The 23,202-nt window shown below is 52.4% G+C and overlaps 1 protein-coding gene across 5 annotated transcripts in view; it reads right to left on the bottom strand.

Moving 5' to 3' along the window:
* Positions 1–503: 503 nt before the first annotated feature.
* The window catches only part of ARHGAP22 (Rho GTPase activating protein 22), a 193,494-nt gene continuing 170,795 nt past the window's right edge, over positions 504–23,202 (bottom strand). For all 5 annotated transcript variants that reach the window (XM_073241236.1, XM_073241238.1, XM_073241237.1 and 2 more), the window contains 6 exons: positions 15,009–15,216; positions 9,612–9,744; positions 8,598–8,671; positions 7,840–7,961; positions 5,125–6,019; positions 504–1,054 (listed from right to left, as the gene is read on the bottom strand). In XM_073241236.1, coding sequence (XP_073097337.1) covers positions 826–1,054; positions 5,125–6,019; positions 7,840–7,961; positions 8,598–8,671; positions 9,612–9,744; positions 15,009–15,216 — 1,661 coding nt within the window. In that variant the 3' untranslated portion in view covers positions 504–825. The remainder of the gene's footprint in view (positions 1,055–5,124; positions 6,020–7,839; positions 7,962–8,597; positions 8,672–9,611; positions 9,745–15,008; positions 15,217–23,202) is intronic.

Below are 23,202 nucleotides of genomic sequence, written 5' to 3'. Positions count from 1 at the left end.
ACGCATGGACTCCTGGAGGACAGAGGACAGGCACTCCCATCACCTTGGCTCACCTCTCCTTCAGACAGGCCTGTCGTCCTACACACACCCAGGGGCTGAAGCAGGGGAGTGCAGCACCCACACAAAGCTCTGACTCATGGGCTCTGGCCTGGGGCCGAGCTGGGGCCGAGCAGAGGTAAGCAGGTTCTGGTGGAAGGCCTGAGAGGAATTCCAGGGTAGAGACCAGCTGCAGAGACCCAGGAGAATCAGGGGGAAGGGTGAGGAGGGTAATCCTGTCTTGAGCGCGAGGACGATGGAGCAAAAGCACAGGGATTTGAATAAATCCAGCTTTGCTGATCATGATTACACTGGTGTCCCTCAGGGAGCTTCATACTCCACCTCTGCGGGCCCCATGCCATTCCACTCACAGGACACCTTGGGGGCTCCTAGCCCCACCAGAAACAGTAGAGGTCACCTGGTAAACCCCACTCTGCAAGACCACAAAGGAATCAGATATCCAGGCATCTTGCTATCACACCAAATTTAATAAAGAATGCAAAATGTTTCTGGTGGGCTACTCAGGTCCCAGGTGCCATCTGTTTTGGTGGCTGCAGGACTGTCCCCTCTGACACTACATGGTCAGAGCAGCTTTGAGATCCCGAGTGGGGCTGGGCTCTAGACAGTCCTCTGGGGTGTCAGGACTCCTCTCTCCTGCTGGCTCTAGGGCTCCTGGCACCACTGAGGCCCAGGCCCAAGCTGCAGGGCCTTCTGGCTCCTCATGAGGCCCATGGCCAGCTCTGCTGAGGGAATTGTGAGCAACACAGCAGAAGTGAGCCCTTCCCTCCTCTACTTTGTGGCTTTGTCAGCTTTTGCCCCAACAGTCAGGCTTCCCAAGGTTGAGAAAAACTCCTCCATTTCCTTCTGCAGCATCTGGTTCCTTTTCTCCGCATCCTCCCGTGCCCTCTCCGAGTTCCTCAGCTTTATTTCCAGCATCGTGTACCTTTTCCTTTCCTGGTCCAGTTCCCCTTCCAGCTGGGACATTCGTTTCCTCAGGTCAGCACTTCCTTCTTCTAGTCTTAAAAGTCAAGAAGAAAGACACCGTTTCAGACTTTGGCTTGCTGGGTTTGCTGAGCAAGCTCGGTTTCTGGCAAAGCCGGGCCTGCCTGCGGGCCTGATGGGAGGAGCTGGTCAGGCACCCTGGGAGGGTAAGGAGGCTTGCGGGCTTAGGCTGGCTCTGGGGCAGGCCCCGCAGACCTCACTGGCTCCACACAAGACCCTCCTACTTCCCCATGAGCCCCCAGGGACCTGCCCTCAGCCCGGGGCCTCCCTGAGTCCTCAGTGGAATTCAGAGACCCTCCAGACCTCTGGCCTGGTTAGCCATCCCCCAGAAGGTGGACTACACTGGCACAGAGCAGGACAGGGCCCCTCACAGAGGCGGGAATAGGAAACCGTCTCCTTGCCTTGGCTCTTTGAGGCCCCCTGGGTGCCCTCCCACTGCCCCCAGCCCCATTCCAGCCAGACAGTGATTCCTAGGCAACCACATCCGGGTTGTCACCTCCATGCCTACTTATCTTTCACAGGCAGCTCTAATGTTTCCCCATCAGCGAAGCTTCTCTTGCTCCCCCCTGCAGGCCACTTTCCTGTACCTTTGTGCCACCACAAAGCTAGGCCACTGCTTGCATGCAGGGTGACACCAAACTGCACAAAGTTTGGCACATCTGTCTTTTTGACCAGATGACCAGCAGCTGTCTGGCCTGAGGGACAGGCTGATCCCAGGCCCTGGGAACTGACAAACTTGAGTTTGGGCCTTGGCCTGCCTCCTCAGGAGGCTGGGTGCCTCTAGGCAGGACACAAACTGCCCTGAGGTCTCGTGTCCTCTTCCCCCAAGAACAACATTTCCCCCACACCTGTAGCTGCGATGGAAAAAGGTGACAGTGTGTGCACAGCACAGTGCCTGGTCCGCGGTGTCCGTGGGACAGACACATCCATTCTCCGCCCCAATGAGGACAAGGCCTGGTGCCCACCCTCAGCTACTGAACCCAAAGTGTGAAGGGAGGAGACCGCCCTCCACCCAGCTCTCAGGGAGGGCAGGGGGCTTGGGGCCTGCTGTCAGAGAAAGCCCCCAGGGCAGTGAGGTCCCCCACTATTCATGGGGCCCAGCCCCGGCCATCCCCCGCTGCTCCTCACTGCCCCCTTACCCACGAGCTCAGCTGGGCCACCCCTCTTCCTCGACCTGCTGGAGGGCAGGTAGCTGGGATGAGGGGCAGGGCATCTGAGAAGCTGACGGAAGCACCGTGCACAGGCCAGGCCCTGCTGGTGACCTCAGCTGGAGAACGTGGCTTCTCAGAGCTGGAGCACACTCCCCTCACAGGGAGGCTCCTGTGTCACCTCGTCCAGTCTCCATACAGAAATACCACCTATGTGCTGACAACTCTCCATCTGCCTCCCCTTGACTCCTCACAGAATTAATAAACATGAGCTGAGCTGACCAGACCCACAGCTGAGCGCCTGACCCTTCCTCCCAAAACCACTCCTTCTGGCCTTGGTCACCCACTCAGCGCACACCACCTCCCAGCTGTGAAGCCAAAACAAAAATGTCGTCCCTTATGTCAGGTCTTTGTCACCCCCACCCTGATCAATTAGCAAACCTTCTCTGGCTCTTCTCCCCATGGTGACCGCTGCCCACTGTGTCCATGACACCTACAAGTCTGGCATGGGCTCCATGGCCTCCTCTCGGGTCGGTCTGCCCTTGGCTCCTGTTAGGCTCACCTCAGCATGATGGCCAGGTGTGCCGATCAAAGTGATGAGAGTGCTCAAGGGCCCCCGCTGCTTAGAATCTCCCCAGGAATAAAATCTAGAGCATCACTGTGGCCAAAAGGCCCCTCCACGCCCACCTCTTTCCTCCACCTGCCCACTCAGCTCCTGCTCCTCCCCACTGCAGCCTCTAGGCACCTGCACTGACCGCCCCCCATGCCCTCCCTGCACGGCCTTCCAGCCCCCATGGCCCCATTCCCTCCACTCTGCTTTAGTGTTCTTTACCTAATCTAAAATAGCATATATTTTAAAAATCCATCTTGCTTGTGGTCTCTATTTCCCTGTCACCACCCCACATGCCACGCCTCACAAACACTACTATAAGAATGAGGGGAGAGATTTTGATCAGTTTTTATCAAAACTGTATCCCAGAATCTAGCAGAGGGTCTCACACATTACAGATATTCAATGAATTCTCTTTTGGGGATACAGGAATCAGGGCACCAGGGAGGGGTTCTAAGTCCCTGAAGGCAGGGCAGAAAGCTGGTCTCCCTCAAATGCCCAGACTTGACCAATTGCTGACTCCCAAGGTGCAGACATTTCCTACACCTGCTGGGTGGGGCCCCATTTCCTCCTGTGCTCAAAGAGCAGCTCCTACCCACTCTAGACTATCCCTCTGTCCGCATGAGCCCAGACCACTCTTCTAGTGAAGGTACAGGGTGGCCACTACTGTTGCTTCCTCTCGGAGCCTTGCCTTACCTCCAGCCCACCAAGAGGAGGTAATGTGTACTCTCTGGGTTTCCCAGGCTCTGTGCTGAGCACCCCCACCCATCGTGTCTCTTAAACCTCATGACACATGGGTGAGGTCACCAGAGTCTAGAAAGCCTGCCCAGACAGACACGCAGCCAGTCCACGGTGGGGCGGGGACTCAAACCCAGGCAGTGTGGCCAGGGCCCACCACCGAACAATGCTGCATTTTCCCCCAAATGCAAGCCTGTGAGATGGCAGAAGAGCTAAAAGCCTAAGTCAGCTCTGCAAACAGCCAAGTGAGCAGCTGATTCTGACCCACTCTGAGGCTATCAGCCAGCCTGCTAATGGTCCTCTCTAGTTCCTGTCTGAGCTCATCTTCAGGAGTCATCCTCTTCCTTCACTCCTCGTAGGGCGCTCCCGCTGTTACCTCTGCCAGGTCAATTCCAGCCGAGTGCTTCCATGTGTAGGGTTTGCCCCACAATGTTATGCATAAGGGTTTTACTATGCTGTGTCTTTTCTTCTTGCTCAGCTTGATCCTATGGGTCCTTCCAGTCCCGGCTCAAACATGGCCTGATGTGACCCTCCCTGACCTCCCTATGGTAGGTCCTCTGCCCTCAAGCCCCATCATCTTCCCAAGGACATTGCCTACACATGCCTGACACTCCCCAGGAACCCAGCCAGCTGCCAGCAGAGCTGAAGGGCCAAATGCAGCCATTCCAGCTTCCTGTGGAAATCCTAGGTTCAGAATTGGAAGCAGGAGTCCTTTCCCCCTCCACAGTCTCTGATGGGGATACAAAGACAGCCCTCAGAACACGCTGACAGCCTCTGCTGGAGGGCAGGTAGCTGGGATGAGGGGCAGGGCATCCGAGAAGCTGACGGAAGCACCGTGCACAAGCCAGGCCCTGCTGGTGACCTCAGCTGGAGAACGTGGCTTCTCAGAGCTGGAGCACACTCCCCTCACAGGGAGGCTGGGGGCACCCGAGGGCCATCTGAGCAAGCTTGGAAGGCCTGGAACACAGCACAGGCGTCCTCCTGTGACCAGGGCAGGCAGGCCCGCTCAGCTCAGCACCAGCAGCACCCTCCTCAGGGGAAACTGGATTCTGATCCTGGAAGGACTCCTCCCACCTCAGACCCAGCAAGGTCAGCCAGCCAGCCTAGCCTGGGGCCTGCATTGCACGTGGGCACTTCCCCGGGCCCAGCCCCTGGTCTATAGGCCTCTGTGCCCATGTACACCTCGGTGGGGGGGCCTGCCTCCTCCCTGACTGAGGGCCACATAAACAACCCCACCCGGCTCCACACTCCATTAAAAGGTACTCTGAGCAGTTCATGCTGACATTCTGACTCACTCATTTGTTCAGCAGGCATTCACGAAGCTCAGATTGTATGCCAGGTCCCAGCTCCTGAGCCTTTGCAGACACTGGACCCACCCACTGTTCCCACTGCCCTGGGGCATGTCCCAGAAAGCTGGCTTCCAGGGGCTGGCTGCTCTGAGCCCTACCTCCAGGAGGCTTGCTTTCAAAGTTGGAGGCCATGAGACCAGAGGCTGGCTGCCTGGGGCGGTGCCTGTGAGCTGCTGGCCACCAGGGCTCTGCTCTGCCTGTGTGCAGGCCTCACACTTGCTCAGCAGCTACGGCCCTTTACCTTTTCATACTCAGCTCGTACTCAGTCCTCTGCTGGCACAGCTCCGCCCTGAGCTCTGTGACCAGGCCCTGGAGAGCCTTGGAGCGGCAGGCATGGTCCCAGGCAGGGCTGCCTGGGTCACTAGGCTCGCTGCTGCTGATACAGGTGCCTGCATCATCCAAGCCATGGCCCACGCCCGGGGACCTGTGGCCCATGCTGCTGCTGGGGAAAAGGGAGGGCTCCGTGTGCAGGGAGCTGCAGGGAGATGAGTCGCTGGCCCGGCAGGCTGTGCAGCTGCTGACTGAACCCTGGGCTGATACCTCGCAAGAGGAGGTCCCAGACCATGCCGTGCTGGCCACGCTAGGAGTGCTGGGAAAGAGGCTGCTGGGCAGGGGCACGTTGTCATAGGTGGAGAGTCTCTGCGCAGAGCCTGAGACCTTGAGCCGGTCTCCTGATGAGGCCCGGCGGTGGCCGCGCAGGGAGGACAGCCCGTTGATGAGCCAGTTCCCTCCGGAGGAGATGATGGGCACCTCCAGGGATGAGCTTCCCATCTTCGGGCTCCCTGACCGGGACCCTGGCTGCCAGAAGGGAGACCTCCAGCTGGGCAGAGTCTGCACCTTCTTCCTGGGGCTGGGGGTGGCAGGGCTGCCCTGGCTGCCCAGGCCTGGAGGAGAGGTTCTAGAGCGGGCTGCCACGGTGGCCCCATCCAGAGATGAAGTCCGGTGTGAGGGCAGGCCAGGGTCACTGCAGCTGCTGGGCTCTGGCTGGCTGTCTGCCTTGACCTCCTCGGAGCCCCATCGCACCATGCACGGTGGGCCCTGGCTTGGGGAAGCCTGCCCTTCTGTGGCCCTCGTGGTGAAGAGTTGCACGTGTTTGCGGATCAGGACAGTCATCAGGTGCTGGACCAGGGAAGTGCCTGCCAGGAAGAGGGAGCGAGAAAGGCCTGGCTGTGTATATCTCCTGTTCTGGCTCTCTGGACCAGTCAGGGTTGCTGCAGCTCTGACCCAGGTTCAGGTCCTTCCCAGGATGCCCCTCAAGAAAGGACTCAATGGGAGCTTGGCAACTGCCACCCAAAGCAAAGGACGACCCCCACACCCTCTAAATCCAGGCACAGACAGAAGGCTCCTGCCTAAGAATGCCCTTCCCTGGATGTAGGGCCTGGGACACAGAGGAGGCACTGGGCCTCTGAGCCCCTCCATCTCTCTGGGCAGCAGTAGGAAGCAGGCACCGTGCCCATTAAGACTCCAGGGTAAGCCAGTAGTGAGCTGGGCCTGGAAACCAGGACCTGGATGTCAGAGCCATCTCAGCTGCCCCAGGTCACTCCCCTGAGTGCCAACAATTGTGCCCTGCTGTCCATGTTCTGGGGGACACAGGACTCTGGGAAAGGGAATAGAGATGTCCTACAGGTACATGAGCACACACGTGCACACAGTCCTACACACACAGTCATAATACACCTCAGTTCCATGCACATACCACCAACATGCACAATCTCACATACACACACACAATCACCCTTCTCCAAGCCACACCCCTGGGGCACAGCCTATGGCGTCTGTGGGGTACTTGCTTCCTGAAGGTGTGGAGTGTGGGGTCTGGGCTGGGGGGACCAATGGCAAAGGGGATGGTACAGAAGGGCCATGGTACTTGTCCACCTGCCTCATTCCTTCCTGTTATCCCCCACCAAGCAAAGATCAGACACTGGGGAGGTCTGCAAGTGCTAAGGCAGGTGAAGTGCTTGGGCGCACCCTCACAGTAGAGGTAACAAAGAATCTTAGAAAAAATATAGCAAGGAATCCGGAGTTCAGAAGACCAGGTGAAGTAGGACCTCGGTGAAGTCTGTGTGGGTTCACTCCCAGGCATTTGTGCAACCAGGCAGTTTGGGGCCTGAGGTGGGAGACCTAGCCAGGCAGGCCAATGGGGGACCTGAACAAAAAAGCCTCCCCCATCCCCATCTCCCACAGGTCACATTCAGCAAGGAATGGAAACTCTGCCCTGGCTCGCCTGGTGACGGGGCAGCAGGACAGCTGGCATTTGTCCTTCAGGTGCCTTGGTCCAGCTCCATATGCCTTTGCTGGGACTGGCTGTGTGTTTCTGGTCTGTGAGTAGCAAGACTCACACTGACCCCTCTGGGCTCTGAGCATGGGATCTTCTTTCCATGCCAGTCTGCACATGTGCCCTTTGGTAAGTCTGGCTGACAGTCACTTGCCTCTCCTGGCCTCAGTTTCCTCCACTGTAAAATGGGTGCAGTAACCGCAGCCTGGGCTGTTTATGCAGATTGATGTGACAAGATGTAAGTGCAGCACTTAGAAGAGACCCTTGCCCCTTGAAAGCAGCTGCTATTGCTGCTGTTTTATCATCTTATATTTGTTAAGTATATTCACAAGACAGGAATTTCCCAGGTTTTCAAAGCTCTGATGTCCCAGGAGCTGTGACAATTACTTACTTGAAAATGACTTAAGCAAAAACACCCATGTGTGTGCAGCAGCAAGGGCACTGACCACCCCATTCCCCCGGCCTCTCCTGCCATTCTGACTGCACCCAGGGATCCCACCTACAGGGCACAGTTCTTTTTCCTTTTATAGCTGGATCTTCACGATGGGGAGGGGAGGGGAGGAGGTCTGGAGAGGCTTCTGCCAGGTCCCAGGGATGGAGCCACCCTCCTGCTGGCCTGGCTGGGACTTGCCTGGGACCCATGAGAGCCCAGACCCCTGCCCCACACATCTCCCCTGTTACCTTCCATGATGGTCACTGGATCTGCTACTTCCGGTCGTAGTATGTTAGGGCCAAAAACAGTTGCCAGGTTCTGGACACTCATCTTGTTGACATTGGAGTGGGACTGAACTTCATCCAGAAACCTGCAAAATAAGGAAGAGGCAGTTGGCAGAGTGATAAACCCTGATGCCACATTTGCTGGGAACTGCCTGGCCCCCATACCCAGCTGTGCCCACTCTGTCCATAGTGGCCAGGCAGAGCCTGCTGCCCCTGCCAGGCTCAAAGAGGGCAGAGCCTCCTCTGGTGTCTGAGAGGGCCCTCAGAAGCAAAAGCCAATGGCATAAGGGCCCATTGTCAGCACGGAAGGAGAACACATGGACTCTCCTGCCTGCAGTAGGGCAGATGCCTAGGAAGGCCCAGACCCCCGGGCACAGACAGGGTGAGGGCCCCCCTGCATGCCCTCTCCCACCGTCTGAGCTCAGGTTGTAGTCAGGAGGCAGACCCCTTCAGGGGAGGGTGGTGGGAGGCACCCAGAGAAGGCAAAAGGGATAGAGATGTATCTCTTCATTCAGGAATGATCCATTGGACTTATTTAACACTGCCTGCTCCCAGGGAACCTTAAGCATCACAGGCACAGGGACTGTGTTCTTTTATACCCTCCATTGGCTCCATGGACACTTGGAGAGGAGTGTGGGGTGGGAGAATAACCCAGGCCCCCTCTGGGAAGAGCAAGGAGCCAGAGCACAGGGAGGGTAGGCTCCCCACCCCAAGTCACTCACTTGCAGATATATCTGAGCAGGTTGTAATTGGCTGGGGGAAGGCTGATCACTTGTTTAGCCAACTCCAGAGTCCCCTGGGGAGTGAAAGAGAAAAACAGCATTTCAAAGATCAGCAATGAGGCCCCAGCCTTCTCTTACTAGAGGGAGGAGTCAGAGGGGTGGGCGAGGACGAGGAGGACCTGGGCTGCGGGGTGGGGACAGGAATCAGAGGCCAAACCTCCAGTATGGCCAGCACAGCCAGGCCCCAGGTGACCAGAGGGTGCCACCACCTCCATCTCCCTCTGAGGCCAGGCTTGTGACCTCCTGCGGAAAGTGATTTACCTTCCGGGAGCTGGTATGAGAGGTGAGCCTCTGCAGGCTCACAGAGGAATGTCAGGGCCAGCTCTCAGCTCTCTTGTGGAGGCACAAATATTTGCCAGATAAAGGCCCCTCATTTCCCACACAGGCCATGGGGAGGGCAAACAGTCCTTCCCTAGCTGGGAGCCGGCCCAGGACTCCATACAGGCACCTAGGGTATAGGGGTGAGGGGCCCTCTGTCCTAGGAGTGGTCTTAAGTTTTTCTGGGAGGCGGGAGGAGATAAGCAGATGAAAGGTCTGGCTGTTTCTGAGCCTTGTGGCTAGCCTGAGGAGCCTGAGGTGGGTGTAGGAGCAGGCAGCGAGGTAGGCCCAGACCTAGGCATATGTGGAGGCCCACACCTGGGCACCCACTCTCAAGGGCATCATGGAATCAGGAGCTTCCTGCCCCTCCCAGATACTGAGGCCTGCACACAGAGAGGGCCTACACAGAGGGGATGCTCCAGCCACCCCCTCCATACCACACAGAACAGGAGGGGCAAGCCCCACTGCCCACCACACACAGCAGGCTGCTCCAGGCCCAACTCACAGAGCAGAGGGCAGGCTACAGCCTGAATCTGTGTGCCATAAGAAGTCATGAAAAGTCAGAGTGTTCCCTGACTTCACACACCCACCTCCCAGCAGGCCTCCTCCCAGAAAGGGTCCCCATGAGCCACTAACCTCCCCCTCGTCCTTGGTGAGCAGCTGGGCACAGCTAAGGAAATCCTCGTACCTGGCGAAGGGTATCACAGGCTCAGGGAGCTCCCGAAGGTAGAGCTTCAGCAGGGAGGCCACCGTGTGCACGTCTGTGGAGCTGTGAGGGGGGGATGGGCATGAGGCTGGGGATACCAGGGAACTCTGAGAGTGACAGCACCTTGCCTCACTGCCCCTGGGGCAGCCTCTGCTCTCATGAAGGCCTGTGTGCTTGGGCGTGTGCACTGTGACAAAGAGCCAGGAAATCAGTAGGCATGAAGGGTGCCCTTCTGCTAGTGGCTGCCCCAGGATCCTCTGCAGGGTAATGTGGGAGCTGCTCTGCTCCTGAGGAGTAAAGGGGGTAGGGAGCCAGGGGCACAGCTGAACTTGTTCTCCCTTCCCCCTAGGCTGACCCTCCAATGTTAGGGGCGGGGCTGTGTCAAAGGTGCTGCTGTGTAGGGGTGCTGGCTCCTTGGCAGTGAGTGGGCATCCCTGGACACTGGCCATCAGGACCTGGGCAGGTCAGGGTCAGGCCCTTCCCCAAGCCTCTGGATTCCCATTCCATTGTAGATGATTGGGCCTCTGTGCATATCATCCCATTTCCAGGGCCCCAGGGTCCCAGACCCCACTGTCCAGGCTGAAGTGGGCCCCTGTGGAGAGTGGTAGTCCTGGGCCTGTTGGGCTCTGGGTTCAGGTCCTGTACTGCAAGCTTGACACTTCCTGCAGGTGCGGCCTGGGCACCCATTTAACCCATGGGCCTGCATTCCCACTGTGGGAGGCACTCTGGAAAGAAGGCCCTGGGCCAAAAGACCTGTGCAGTTAAGGTGCCACCTGGCCCTGCCTCTCACTGAGATCAGCTCTGGGGGCCCTTCCAGCCCTGGGTTTTGGGATTCTGGGGTCCCCTATGCCCATATGCCCTTCAAGCCCACACACTCAGGGACCCTCCCTGCCTCTGTTGCTCTTGGTCTGGCCTGGCCAAGGGAGACCCCAGCCTCCCCTCTCCAGCCAGGCATGCTGCTGGCCCCTACTCTCCACTGCCTCCCTGGGGCCGCCTCCTCTGCGGACACCACCCACATCCCGGCACTTGCAGCCCAGTGAGTACCCAGGCTTGCGCCCACGGTCTCTGCCCAACTGGGACCCATGGGTTCCGGGCCAGCTGCTGCAGGAGCTGGAGCCCCAGGGGGACACAGGGCAGGCAGGAAGCAGGATCAGCAGCCTTGCCCCTTCCAAAGACATAGGCAGCAAAAGCACAGAGGTGTGGACCAGGGCCAGTTCCCCATGGTGTGGGGGACAGAAGCTTTTCTGTCCTGGGCACATGGACCTGGACTGGCCCCTCCACTCTGCAGACCTCACTGGCTGCGTCCCTGCCTGAAGCCCCATCCTGGTTCCTCCTTGATGCCCGTAGCTTACAGTGATCCTGGACCTGGGAGGCCCAGCCCCCGCCCCACCCTGGTCCTTGGAGCTTGGCCCCATGCCTCCTCCCCTCCCTCCCTAGACCCACGCTTCCTCTCCTTTCCCTCCCTCCTTACTCCCTGCAGAGCCTCTCCTTTAACAGGTTGGCTCCAGGCTTTTTCTTCCTCCCTGTTCCTGAACTCCCCTCCTGCCCCTCCCACCCACACCTGCACAGAGGCCAGGCCCCTCTACTGTGCCCAGCACCCAAAAAGAAGATTCTGCAGCCCATAGCACTAAGGGGGCTCACCAGCCTATGAGCGCCTCCAGGGCAGGTGCTGTCACCCATCTGGTCCCTCCCCAAGGACCAGGCTCACAGTATATGGTGGAAGGGGCTGGGTCCAGAGACTGAGAGGGCAGCTGTGGGTCCAAATCAGCTTCTGCCCTCACTGCCTGTGAGACCCAGAGTGAAGTACATAACTGGGAGCCTCAGTTTCTCCACCTGTAGGATGGATCTGCTGATGCCTCCATTCCTCGGCATCTCTGTGGAACCCCTCTCGCCCATGCCAACACCCACATCCATGCAAACATGGCCCTGGTCTCCTGCGTATCCCCCACACCCCCTGCTCCCCTGCAATCCATTCCACACCCAGAAGCCCAGCCCACATTTCCCACCCCAGACCCTCTGATGGCTTCACATCACTGACCCCACCACCCAGGGCTAGGGGTAGCTTGGCCCCAGGCCACCTGCCTTATCGGCCTCTGGGAGCCAAGATCAAGCCCTGCTCTGTGCTTGTGGGCCATGAAAGGGGGCAAAGGCCATGGCGATGGAGCCAGTACTCGTCCCTGTGTGCATTTACGGGTTTGTCCTCTCTTCTGGCGGCATGAGCACAGGAGTTTGTCTTGTTCATGGCGTCAGCCTCTCACTCAACAGATGAGTGCTGAGTGAAGTAAGAAAGGGTCATTGCAAGGGTCAACAATGCTGCCAGGGTTGGCACAGAGGAGCCCCTCTCCTATGCTCAGCAACCATGTGGACGGGGCTGGGAAAGCTGCTTCAGGCCCAGGCCCAGGGGCCAGGGGCCAGGGTGACGAGACAGGGCAGGCATAGGACTGCTCTGGGGACTGAGACTTCCAGACCCGTGGGGGTGGGGGGGCACACTCTTTATGGAGTAGAAGGCCCAGGACCTGGGGGCCAGAGTTCATCATGGTGCAGGGCATGGTCCACAAGCAGGGAGTGAGCAAGCCCTACCCTGGAATGCCTCTGCCCACAGGTGGGCTCAGGGAGCAGCCCCACTTTACATTAGCTGTGCAAATGAGGAGTTGCCTTCAGAGCCCTATGTTGCAGGGAAGGCATAATGCAAGGGCCAAGGAGCTACCAGAGCATGGCAGAAGGTGGGAGAGCATGGTGTCAGATATCCCAGGGAGGAGTTTCCCGGAAGAAGAGGACCAGAGCCAGGGACATGGCTGAGAAGGGCCCTGGGAGGGCCGGTGCAAATGCCCACACGTCTTGAGGGCTGAGGCTGCAGCATGGGGCAAGGGTGGGTGCAGGAGAGGAGGCCCTGTGAGAGGCTGTCAGACAACAGGATGGAGAAACAGGGTGGCTCTGAAGGGGTGAGGAGACTGAGGAAGTGGCTTCTCTGAACAGGGGATGTAGGTAGAGGGGAAGGGGCTCTGGAGAAGGGGTCAGAATTCCAGCCAAGCAGAGCCCACCTCTGGGCATCTTGGGTGAGTCACATGGGGTCTCCTGGCCTCCAGTCCTAATCCATAAAATGATCACATGACCATTTAAGAATACGTCTATAAGCCCACTGAGGGCAGAGTCTAGTGTGAAGTGCTCTAAATGTGAGCAGGGGTCAAGGCCTGGGAGAAGGGGGAGGGCAGGCAGGGGGAAGAGAAGCAAGGGGGCTGGGGGCCTGTGCCTGCCCCGCATCCCACTTACGGGGCTCCTGCTCCTCCCCCTGGGAGTCTGATTCTGCAGGACAGGGAGGACAGGGCCCTGGAACCTGGACTTATAGAAGCTCCCCTGGTGCCCCCAGGAGGACTTCTGCAAACACAAATGAGACCTCACTACCTCCCTACTCCAACTGCCAGGGCTGCCAGGGCTCCGAGGCCTCCTGACCAGGCCCAGCTCCCCGGAGTGGCTCCCTCGGCCTTGTCCCCACAGCACACCCACTACCTATGCTGTGGTTCCTGAGCCTCAGCCTGATCCTTCCCTCTCCTGGCCTGCTTACCGAACACTCCCTGGGGAGGCAGAATGCCCGCAGTCCACCAGATGCCCCAGGCATGTGCACCCGCTCCTTGCCTCTCAGCAGCATGGGCCAGGCCTTCCCTGGGTGGCCCGGAGGTGCCCCATCCTGTCTCCATGGGCGGCGTGGATGCACCCCGTCCTGTCTCCCATCTCCTCTTTGGCTACTCTAGTCCTCTTCCTGGGATAACCTCGGCCTGTCCTCCAACATGGGGCACCCCAGGCTTGTCCTTTTGTGTTTTCTCAGGTGTACACACATGTTTCCAGACTGCAGTGTTGCCCTCTCAAATAGATGATGTCCAGTCCCACATATGTCCCCAGAATTCTCTCCTAAGTTCTGGATCTGAGGGCCCCTGTGCCACTGACCACCTCCTGGCTGGCAGAGGTTTGGAATGGATCACAATCTCAACACAGCTGTAAGTTCTGGACCACGAGCTCAGAGTATCTGAGCTTCGGGTCTCTTGCTGGCACAGCACACTTGTCTCCTCATACCTGCCCAGTGAGGGAAAGTTAAGAGAAAAGACGCTGTGCTAATCCACAGCCAGGGGAGCACTCAGGGGGCAGGGTCAGTGGCAACCAAGGCCCTGGTCCCTTCTCTGAGAAACCTCATGCCAAGGGTGAGTTTCCAAGAACTGCCAAAGAGAGACATTCTTTGAAGCACTCTCCAACCCCAACCTAGGGCCACAGATGCACAGGGTGGAAGAGCCCTGGCTGGCAGAGGTTTGGAATGGATCACAATCTCAACACAGCTGTAAGTTCTGGACCACGAGCTCAGAGTATCTGGATGGAGCTTCATGAGGCTCCAGATGAAGGGACCCCTGTGCTCTCCTGGGCAGAGTTTGTTTGGGGAATGGTGATCATCCCAGGATCCATATCTAAAGAAAGGAACTGATGAACTGTCCTACCAGCAATAATGGTTCTGGGCAGAGGCTGGAGGAACTGAGGGCTCTCTGCCCCAAGAGGAGAGGACCTGGGAAGGCTACGGCTGCCAGCCGGAACCAGGGGCCTATCTGAGGCAGAAGCAGCCTCGTTTGAGGACACATCTAAGAAGAAAGGGCAGAAGCTCCATGGGAGCTAAGGTTGGCTTGATGCAGGAAAAACTTTCTATGACAAACTGCCCCATAATGGGGGGGTCCTGTTAGGGAGAAGGGGCCCCCAAACAGCCCCACCGCCCCCATACTTAGACCCTGGACTCTAAGTGAAGTTAATGTCACCCACAGGGTGGAGCCCAGGACCAGGCAAGCCCCAGTGATGGGTAGGATGGGCACTAACCCAGGATAGGCAAAGGAGACTTGCTCCCCATCCCCCAAAACTGGGAAGATATGGGGCCGACATGCTGCTCCATCTTGCCACCAAATGAGCCAGGGGTGGCTCACCCCATGGGAACAGAGCCAAGAGACAAACCCTGCAGAAGGCCTGGAGTCCTGAATGGAGACAGCAGAGGCCCGTGTCTCCTGCCTGGGCTGGGTTGATGGGCACCCACAGTGGAAATACCTGCACGGATGTGAGAGGGACTCGTCTGTGGCAGGCCCCATCCCTGAGAGGAGACCCGAGGCTGCCATGGTGATTTTGTGTCCTGTGCTCTGCCCAGGAAGGGCTGGGTGGGCAAGTGCCTCCCACCTGCCATCTTGCTGCCAGGCTTCCTGTGCCAGCTCTCTTCTGCCAGCTAGAGATGGTGCCCTATGAGGAGCCCCTGCAGGTGAGCATGGGCAGGTGGCCACCTCTTCACCGTCTCTTCCCCAGGAGCTCACCTGTCAAACAAGGGCTTCTCCCCACAGTCGAAGGAATCCTGCAGGTCCCTCACCAGGTTGGCCTGGCCTGGCATGCGGAAGAGCCCCTCCTCGGTGAGCCCGCGCTCCCGGATGAAGTCCACACACTGCTCCACCAGCAGGGGGGCAAGGCGGGGGCCATACTTCTGCTCATGGTGGACTGTGTCCTCTAGGCGCTGCCCAAAGATCCCTGGTCACAGAGAGGAGCTGGTCACATCTCAGCTATCTAACTCAGCAGTATATGGGGGGAAAACGGGGGCAGATGTGCTGTCAGGGTCAAAGGCAGCTCACTCCTGAGGGAACAAATTAGAAACAGGGAGGACATACCCCACATAGCTGGACCCCAGGCCCTCAAGACAGAGCAGGCAGGTGGCCTGTCCTGTGGACCTTGTCCAGGCCTGAGACACCTTTACAGGGCCCTCAAGGAGCAGGCATTATGCCTTTGGTTGATAGGTTTATTTATGCAACACTAACCTCCACACATGAGTAGCTTATATTTAAAAACCCAAGATTATGTCCACCAAAAGACATGCCCTAGAATGTTCTTAGAGGCATTCCTTGCAATCCCTCCAAATGGGAAGCCACATAATGCCGGTCAGCAGTAGACTGAGCTGGTATGTCATGGTCTACTCATACCATGGCACCCTGGACAGCAGTGGGAACAAATGGAGCACAGCTCATACAAGATGACACACATTAATGTGGAAACCACTGCAATGCAGCGTTGCTGATCATTAGGGAAATGCAAATCAAAACCACAGCACGCTCCCACCACACACCCATTAGGATGGCTGCTATCAAAAACCAGAAGACAGTAAGTGCTGGTGAGGATGTGGAGAAATGGGAACCCTTGTGCACTGTTGGTGGGAATGTAAAACTGTGCAGCCTCTGTGGAAAATAGGATGGAGGCATTTCAAAAAATTTAAAACAGAATTACACTATGACCCAGTAATTCCAGTTCTGGGCATACACCCAAAGAATTGAAAGCAGAGCCTGGAACAGATTGCTATACACCTGTGTTCATAAAAACACTATTCACAATATCCAAAAGGTGGACACAAACCAAGTGTCTGGTAATGGATGAACGGACAAACAAAATCTAGTGTACACATGCAATGGGATACGACACAGCCTTAAAAAGGAAAAATTCTGACATGGTACAACATGGATGGACCTTGAGGACATTACACCAAGTGCAATAAGTCAGTCACAGAAAAGCAAATGTTGTATGACTTCACTCATGTGGGGTACTTAGAATAATCAAATTCATAGAGACAGAAAACAGAATGGTGGTGGCCAGGGGCTAGGGGGTATGGTGGGGTGGAGAGTTAGTGTTTAATGAGCATGGGGTTTCAGTCTTACAGAATGGAAAGAGTTCTGGAGATGGATGGTGGTGACAGCATCACAGCAGTATGACTATACTTAATGTCACTGAATTGTACACTTAAAATGGCTAAGATGGGTCAATTTTGTTTTCCAAAAATTTTTTAAATAAAAAAAAAAATGGTAAGCAGAAGCCAGACCCAGAGTATACACTGCACGACTTCATTTAAGTAAAGAGCAAAGCCAGGTCAGGCCATGGTCACCTTGGTGGATCAGTGACTGGGAGGGGCCTGAGGGGCTTTCGGAGCACTGGGCATGCTCTGATTCTGGATCTGGACCCTGTTAACACTTATATTCACTTTGAGAAAAATCATTAAACTGTGCCTTTATGATTTGCATACATTATTTTTTTAATTTTGGTGTCATTAATCTATAATTACATGAGGAACATTATGTTGGCTAGACTACCCCCTTCACCAAATCCCACCTACAAGCCCCATTACAGTCACTGTCCATCAGTGTAGTAAGATGCTCTAGAATCACTACATCTTTTCTGTGTTGCACAGCCCTCCCTGTACCTCCCCCCACATTACACATGCTAATCGTAATGCCCCCTTTCTTTCCCCCTCCCCCATGTCCCTCCCTTCCCATGCATCCTCCCCAGCCCCTTTCCCTTTGGTAACTGTCAGTCCATTCTTGGATTCTGTGATTCTGCTGCTGTTTTGTTCTTTCAGTTTTTTCTTTGTTCTTATACTCCACAGATGAGTGAAATCATTTGGTACTTGTCTTTCTCTGCCTGGCTTATTTCACTGAGCATAATACCCTCTAGCTCCATCCATGTTGTTGCAAATGGTAGGATATGTTTTCTTCTTATGGCTGAATAATATTCCATTGTGTATATGTACCACATCTTCTTTATCCATTCATCTAATGATGGACACTTAGGTTGCCTCCATTTCTTGACTATTATAAATAGAGCAGTGATAAACATAGGAGTGCATCTGTCTTTTTCAAACTGGGCTTCTGTATTTAGGGTAAATTCCTAGAAGTGGAATTCCTGGGTCAAATGGTATTTCTACTTTGAACTTTTTGAGGAACTTCCATACTGCTTTCCACAATGGTTGAACTAATTTACATTCCCACCAGCAGTGTATGAGGGTTCCCCTTTCTCCACAACCTCACCAACATTTGTTATTGTTTCTCTTTTGGATTATGACAATCCTTACTGGTATGAGGTGATATCTCATTGTGGTTTTAATTTGCATTTCTCTGATGACTAGCAATGTGGAGCATCTTTTCATGTGTCGGTTGGCCATCTGAATTTCTTCTTTGGAGAAGTGTCTGTTCAACGACTGCCATTTTTTAGCTGGATTATTTGCTTTTTGTTTGTTGAGGTGCATGAGCTCTTTATATATTTTGGATGTCAACCCTTTATTGGATCTGTCATTAATGAATATATTCTCCCATACTGTAGGATGCCATTTTGTTCTATTAATGGTATCCTTTGCTGTACAGAAGCTTTTCAGCTTGATATAGTCCCACTTATTCATTTTTGCTTTTGTTTCCCTTGCCCAGGGAGATATGTTCATGAAGAAGTCGCTCATGTTTATGTCCAAGAGATTTCTGCCTTGTTTTTCTCTAAGAGTTTTATGGTTTCATGACTTACATTTGGGTCTTTGATCCATTTCTAATTTACTTTTGTGTATGGGGTTAGACAACAATCCAGTTTTATTTGCTTACATGTAGCTGTCCAGTTTTGCCAACACAAACTGTTGAAGAGGCTGTCATTTCCCCATTGTATGTCCATGGCTCCTTTATCAAATATTAATTGACCATATATGTTTGGGTTAATAACTGGAGTTTCTATTCTGTTCCACTGGTCTGTGGCTCTGTTCTTGTGCCAGTACCAAATTGTCCTGATTATGGTGGCTTTGTAGTACAGCTTGAAGTTGGGGAGTGAGACCCCCCCACTTTATTCTTGCTTCTCAGGATTGCTTTGGCTATTTGGGGTCTTTGGTGGTTCCATATGAATTTTTTAACTATTTGTTCCAGTTTGTTGAAGAATACTGTTCGTAATTTGATAGGGATTTCATTGAATCTGTACATTGCTTTGGGCAGGATGGACATTTTGACAATATTAATTCTTCCTAGCCAAGAGCCTGAGATGAGTTTCCATTTGTTAGTGACCTCTTTAATTTCTCTTAAGAGTGTTTTGTAGTTTTCAGGGTATAGGTCTTTCACTTCCTTGGTTAGGTTTATTCCTAGGTATTTTATTCTTTTTGATGCAATTGTGAATGGAATTGTTTTCCTAATTTCTCTTTCTGTTAGTTCATTCTTAGTGTATAGGAAAGCCAGAGATTTCTATATATTAATTTGTATCCTGCAACTTTGCTGAATTCCGATATTAGTTCTAGTAGTTTTGCAGTGGAGTCTTTAGGGTTTTTTATGTACAGTATCATGTCATCTGCAAATAGTGACAGTTTAACTTCTTAGTTACCAGTCTGGATTCCTTGTATTTCTTTGTTTTGTCTAGTTGCCATGGCTAGGACCTCTAGTACTATGTTGAATAACAGTGGGGAGAGTGGGCATCCCTGTCTTGTTCCTGATCTCAGAGGAAAAGCTTTCAGCTTCTGCTGTTCAGTATGATGTTGGCTGTGGGTTTGTCATATATGGCCTTTATTATGTTGAGGTACTTGCCCTCTATACCCATTTTGTTGAGTTTTTATCATGAATGGATGTTGAATTTTGTCAAATGCTTTTTCAGCATCTATGGAGATGATCATGTGGTTTTTGTCCTTCTTTTTGTTGATATGGTGGATGATGATGATGGATTTTCTAATGTTGTACCATCCTTGCATCCCTGGGATGAATCCCACTTGGTCGTGGTGTATGATAATTTTGATATATTTTTGAATTCGGTTTGCTAATATTTTATTGAGTATTTTTCATCAGGGATATTGGTGTGTAATTTTCTTTTTTGGGGGGTCTTTGCCTGGTTTTGGTATTAGGGTGATGCTGGCTTCATAGAATGAGTTTGGGAATATTCCCTCCTCTTCCATTTTTTGGAAAACTTTAAGGAGAACGGGTATTATGTCTTCTCTGTATGTGTGATAAAATTCCACAGTAAATCCATCTGGCCCAGGGGTTTTGCTCTTGGGTAGTTTTGTGATTACCAGTTCAATTTCATTGCTAGTAATTGGTCTTTTTAGATTTCGTGTTTCTTCCTTGGTCAGTCTTGGAAGGTTGTATTTTTCTAGGAAGTTGTCCATTTCTTCTAGGTTTTCCAGCTTGTTAGCATATAGGTTTTCATAGTATTCTCTAATAATTCTTTGTATTTCTGTGGGGTCCGTCGTGATGTTTCCTTTCTCATTTCTGATTCTGTTGATGTGTGTTGATTCTCTTTTTCTCTTAATAAGTCTGACTAGGGGCTTATCTATTTTGTTTATTTTCTACAAGAAGCACCTCTTGGTTTCACTGATTTTTTTCTATTGTTTTGTTCTTCTCAATTTTATTTATTTCTTCTCAGCTCTTTATTATGTCCCTCCTTCTGCTGACCTTAGGCTTCATTTGTTCTTCTTTTTCCAATTTCAATAATTGTTACTTTAGACTATTCATTTGGGATTGTTCTTCCTTCTTTAAATATGCCTGGGTTGCTATATACTTTACTCTTAGAACTGCTTTCACTGCATCCCACAGAAGTTATGGCTTTGCGTTGTTGTTGTCATTTGTCTCCATGTATTGCTTGATCTCTATTTTAATTTGGTCATTGATCCACTGATTATTTAAGAGCATGTTGTTAAGCCTCCATGTGTTTGTGAGCCTTTTTGCTTTCTTTGTACAATTTATTTCTAGTTTTATACGTTTGTGGTCTGAAAAGTTGGTTGGCAGAATTTCAATCTTTTTTAATTTACTCAGGCTCTTTTTGTGGCCCAGTATGTGGTCTATTCTGGAGAACGTTCCATGTGCACTTGAGAAGAATGTGTATCCTGTTGCTTTTGGACGTAGCATTCTATAGATGTCTATTAGGTCGATCTGTTCTAGTGTGTTGTTCAGTGCCTCTGTGTCCTTACTAATTTTCTGTCTGGTGGATCTATCCTTTGGAGTGAGTGGTGTGTTGAAGTCTCCTAAAATGAGTGCATTGTATTCTATTTCCTCCTTTAATTCTGTTAGTATTTGTTTCATATATTCTGGTGCTCCTGTGTTGGGTGCATATATATTTATAATAGTTATATCCTCTTGTTGGACTGACCCCCTTATCATTATGTAATGTCCTTCTTTATCTCTTGTCCCTTTCTTTGTTTTGAAGTCTATTTTGTCTGATACTAGTACTGCAACACCTGCTTTTTTCTCCTTGTTGTTTGCATGACACATCATTTCCCATCCCTTGACTTTTAGTCTGTGCATGTCTTTGGGTTTGAGGTGAGTCTCTTGTAAGCAGAATATGGATGGGTCTTGCTTTTTTATCCATTCTATTACTCTGTGTCTTTTGATTGGTGCATTCAGTCCATTTACACTTAGGGTGATTATTGAAAGATATGTACTTATTGCCATTCCAGGCTTTAGATTCGTGGTTACCAAAGGTTTACGGTTAGCATCTTTACTATCTAACTGTGTAACTTAACTTGCTTATTGAGCTATTATGAATACAGTCTGATGTTTCTTTATTTCTCTCCCTTCTTATTCCTCCACCTACATTCTTTATATGTTATGTGTTTTATTCTGTGCTCTTTTGTGTTTCCTTTGACTACTTTTGTGAGTAGTTGATTTTATTTTTTGCCTTTAGTTAGTATTTGGTTGGTCTACTTTCTTTGCTGTGATTTTATTTTCTCTGGTGACATCTATTTAGCCTTAGGAGTACTTCCATCTAGAGCAGTCCCTTTAAAATATCCTGTAGAGGTGGTTTGTGGGAGGCAAATTCCCTCAACTTTTGCTTGTCTGGGAATTGTTTAATCCCTCCTTCATATTTAAATGATAATCGTGCTGGATACAGTATCCTTGGTTCAAGGCCCTTCTGTTTCATTGCATTAAATATATCATGCCATTCTCTTCTGGCCTGTAAGGTTTCTGTTGAGAAGTCTGATGATAGCCTGATGGGTTTTCCTTTGCAGGTGATCTTTTTTCTCTCTCTGGCTGCCTTTAATACTCCTCCCTTGTCTTTGATCTTTGCCATTTTTATTATGTGTCTTGGTCTTGTCCTCCTTGGGTCCTTTCTGTTGGGAGTTCTGTACACTTCCATGGTCTGATCAATTATTTCCTCCCCCAGTTTGGGGAAGTTTTCAGTAATTATTTCTTCAAAGACACTTTCTATCCCTTTTTCTCTCTCTTCTTCTTCTGGTACCCCTATAATGCAGATATTGTTCTGTTTGGATTGTTCACACAGTTCTCTTAATATTCTTTCATTCCTGGAGATCCTTTTATCTCTCTCTGCCTCAGCTCCTCTGTGTTCCTGTTCTCTGATTTCTATTCCATTAATGGCCTCTTGCAAATCATCCATTCTGCTCGTAAGTCCTTCCAGAGATTGTTTTATTTCTGTACGCTCCCTCCCAACTTTATCTGTTAGCTGTTGCATATTTTTCTGCAGCTCCATCAGCATGGTTATGACCTTTATTTTGAATTCTTTTTCAGGAAGATTGGTTAAATCTATCTCCCCAGGCTCCTTCTCTTGGGTTGTCTGTGTTATTTTTGTCTGAATAAAATTTCCTGTGTTTTCATGGTGATAGAGTTAGTCGTGGGCAGTTGGCACGTGTGTCAGCTGGGAGAACAAAGTCTGTTCTTGCTTGGTGGTCACCTTCCTCTTCTGGGAGAATAGCGACCCCCTAGTGGTTTGTGCTGAGCAGCTGCATGCCAATGGGGCCTCTGAGTCCTGTCCAGGTGGCTGCAGAGGAGGCTCTGTGTGGCTGCTGTGGGTGTGGCCACTCATACTGCTCCCCCCGCTATGGCAGGGCCACACCCAAGGGGGAATGGACTGAAAGGCTGCTTATCACCATGAGGGGCTTCAGAGGTGCGCTGTCGCCAAGGGGGTTAGGGTGCCTGGAGTTCCCCGAGATTTCCAGCTGCTGAGCTGAGTGTGCTGGGACACTTCCATCCAGCTATGAGGCCCCTGTCCCTTTAAGACTTTCAAAAGGCACTCGCTTTTCTTTTGTCCCAGAGGTGCTGGTTGCAGGGATCCACTTGCAGATTTTACTGTTCGTTTCCCTAATATCCAGCACACCATGCACCGTGTGTCTGCACTCCTGGTGCGGATGAGTAGGGTTGGGTATTTAGCAGTCCGGGGCTCCCTCTCCCTGCCCACTCCATCTCCTTTCCTCCCACTGGGGAGCTGAGGTGGGGGGTGTGCTTGGGTCCCACCGGGCTGTGGCTTGTATCTTACCCCCTTCGTGAGGTGCTGAGTTCTTGTAGATGTAGATGTAGCCTGGCTGTTGTGCTATATCTTCTGGTCTCTCTTTTAGGAATAGTTGTATTTGTTGTATTTTCAGAAATATATATGGTTTTGGGAGGAGATTTCCGCTGCCCTACTTGTGCCACTATCTTGGCTCCTCCCCATTTCCTGCATACATTTTTGTATGCTACATTTCAATAACATTTGTAAAAAAAACAGAAAACAAAAGATCTAAAACGTTTGATGCAGGACACAAAAGCAAAGGAGAGACAGAGGGACAGAGGAAGAGAGGAACTGAGAAAACTGTGACAACTAAATACAACTCAACTAAGAGGTTCCTGACAGCCCAGGCAAAGAGTGGGAGCTGAGATCCATAAAGGCATTCTTATCTCAGAGTGACAGGAGAATCAGTCTCCCCGTCCTAGGCTCTAAGACGCCTTTGGAATGTCCAACATCATCTATATGCACAATGCA

This window comes from Manis javanica, chromosome 7, assembly GCF_040802235.1.
Source record: "Manis javanica isolate MJ-LG chromosome 7, MJ_LKY, whole genome shotgun sequence".
Taxonomy (NCBI): domain Eukaryota; kingdom Metazoa; phylum Chordata; class Mammalia; order Pholidota; family Manidae; genus Manis; species Manis javanica.
Note: the sequence above shows the minus strand (reverse complement) of the source record. Positions and strands in the feature narration are given on the sequence as shown.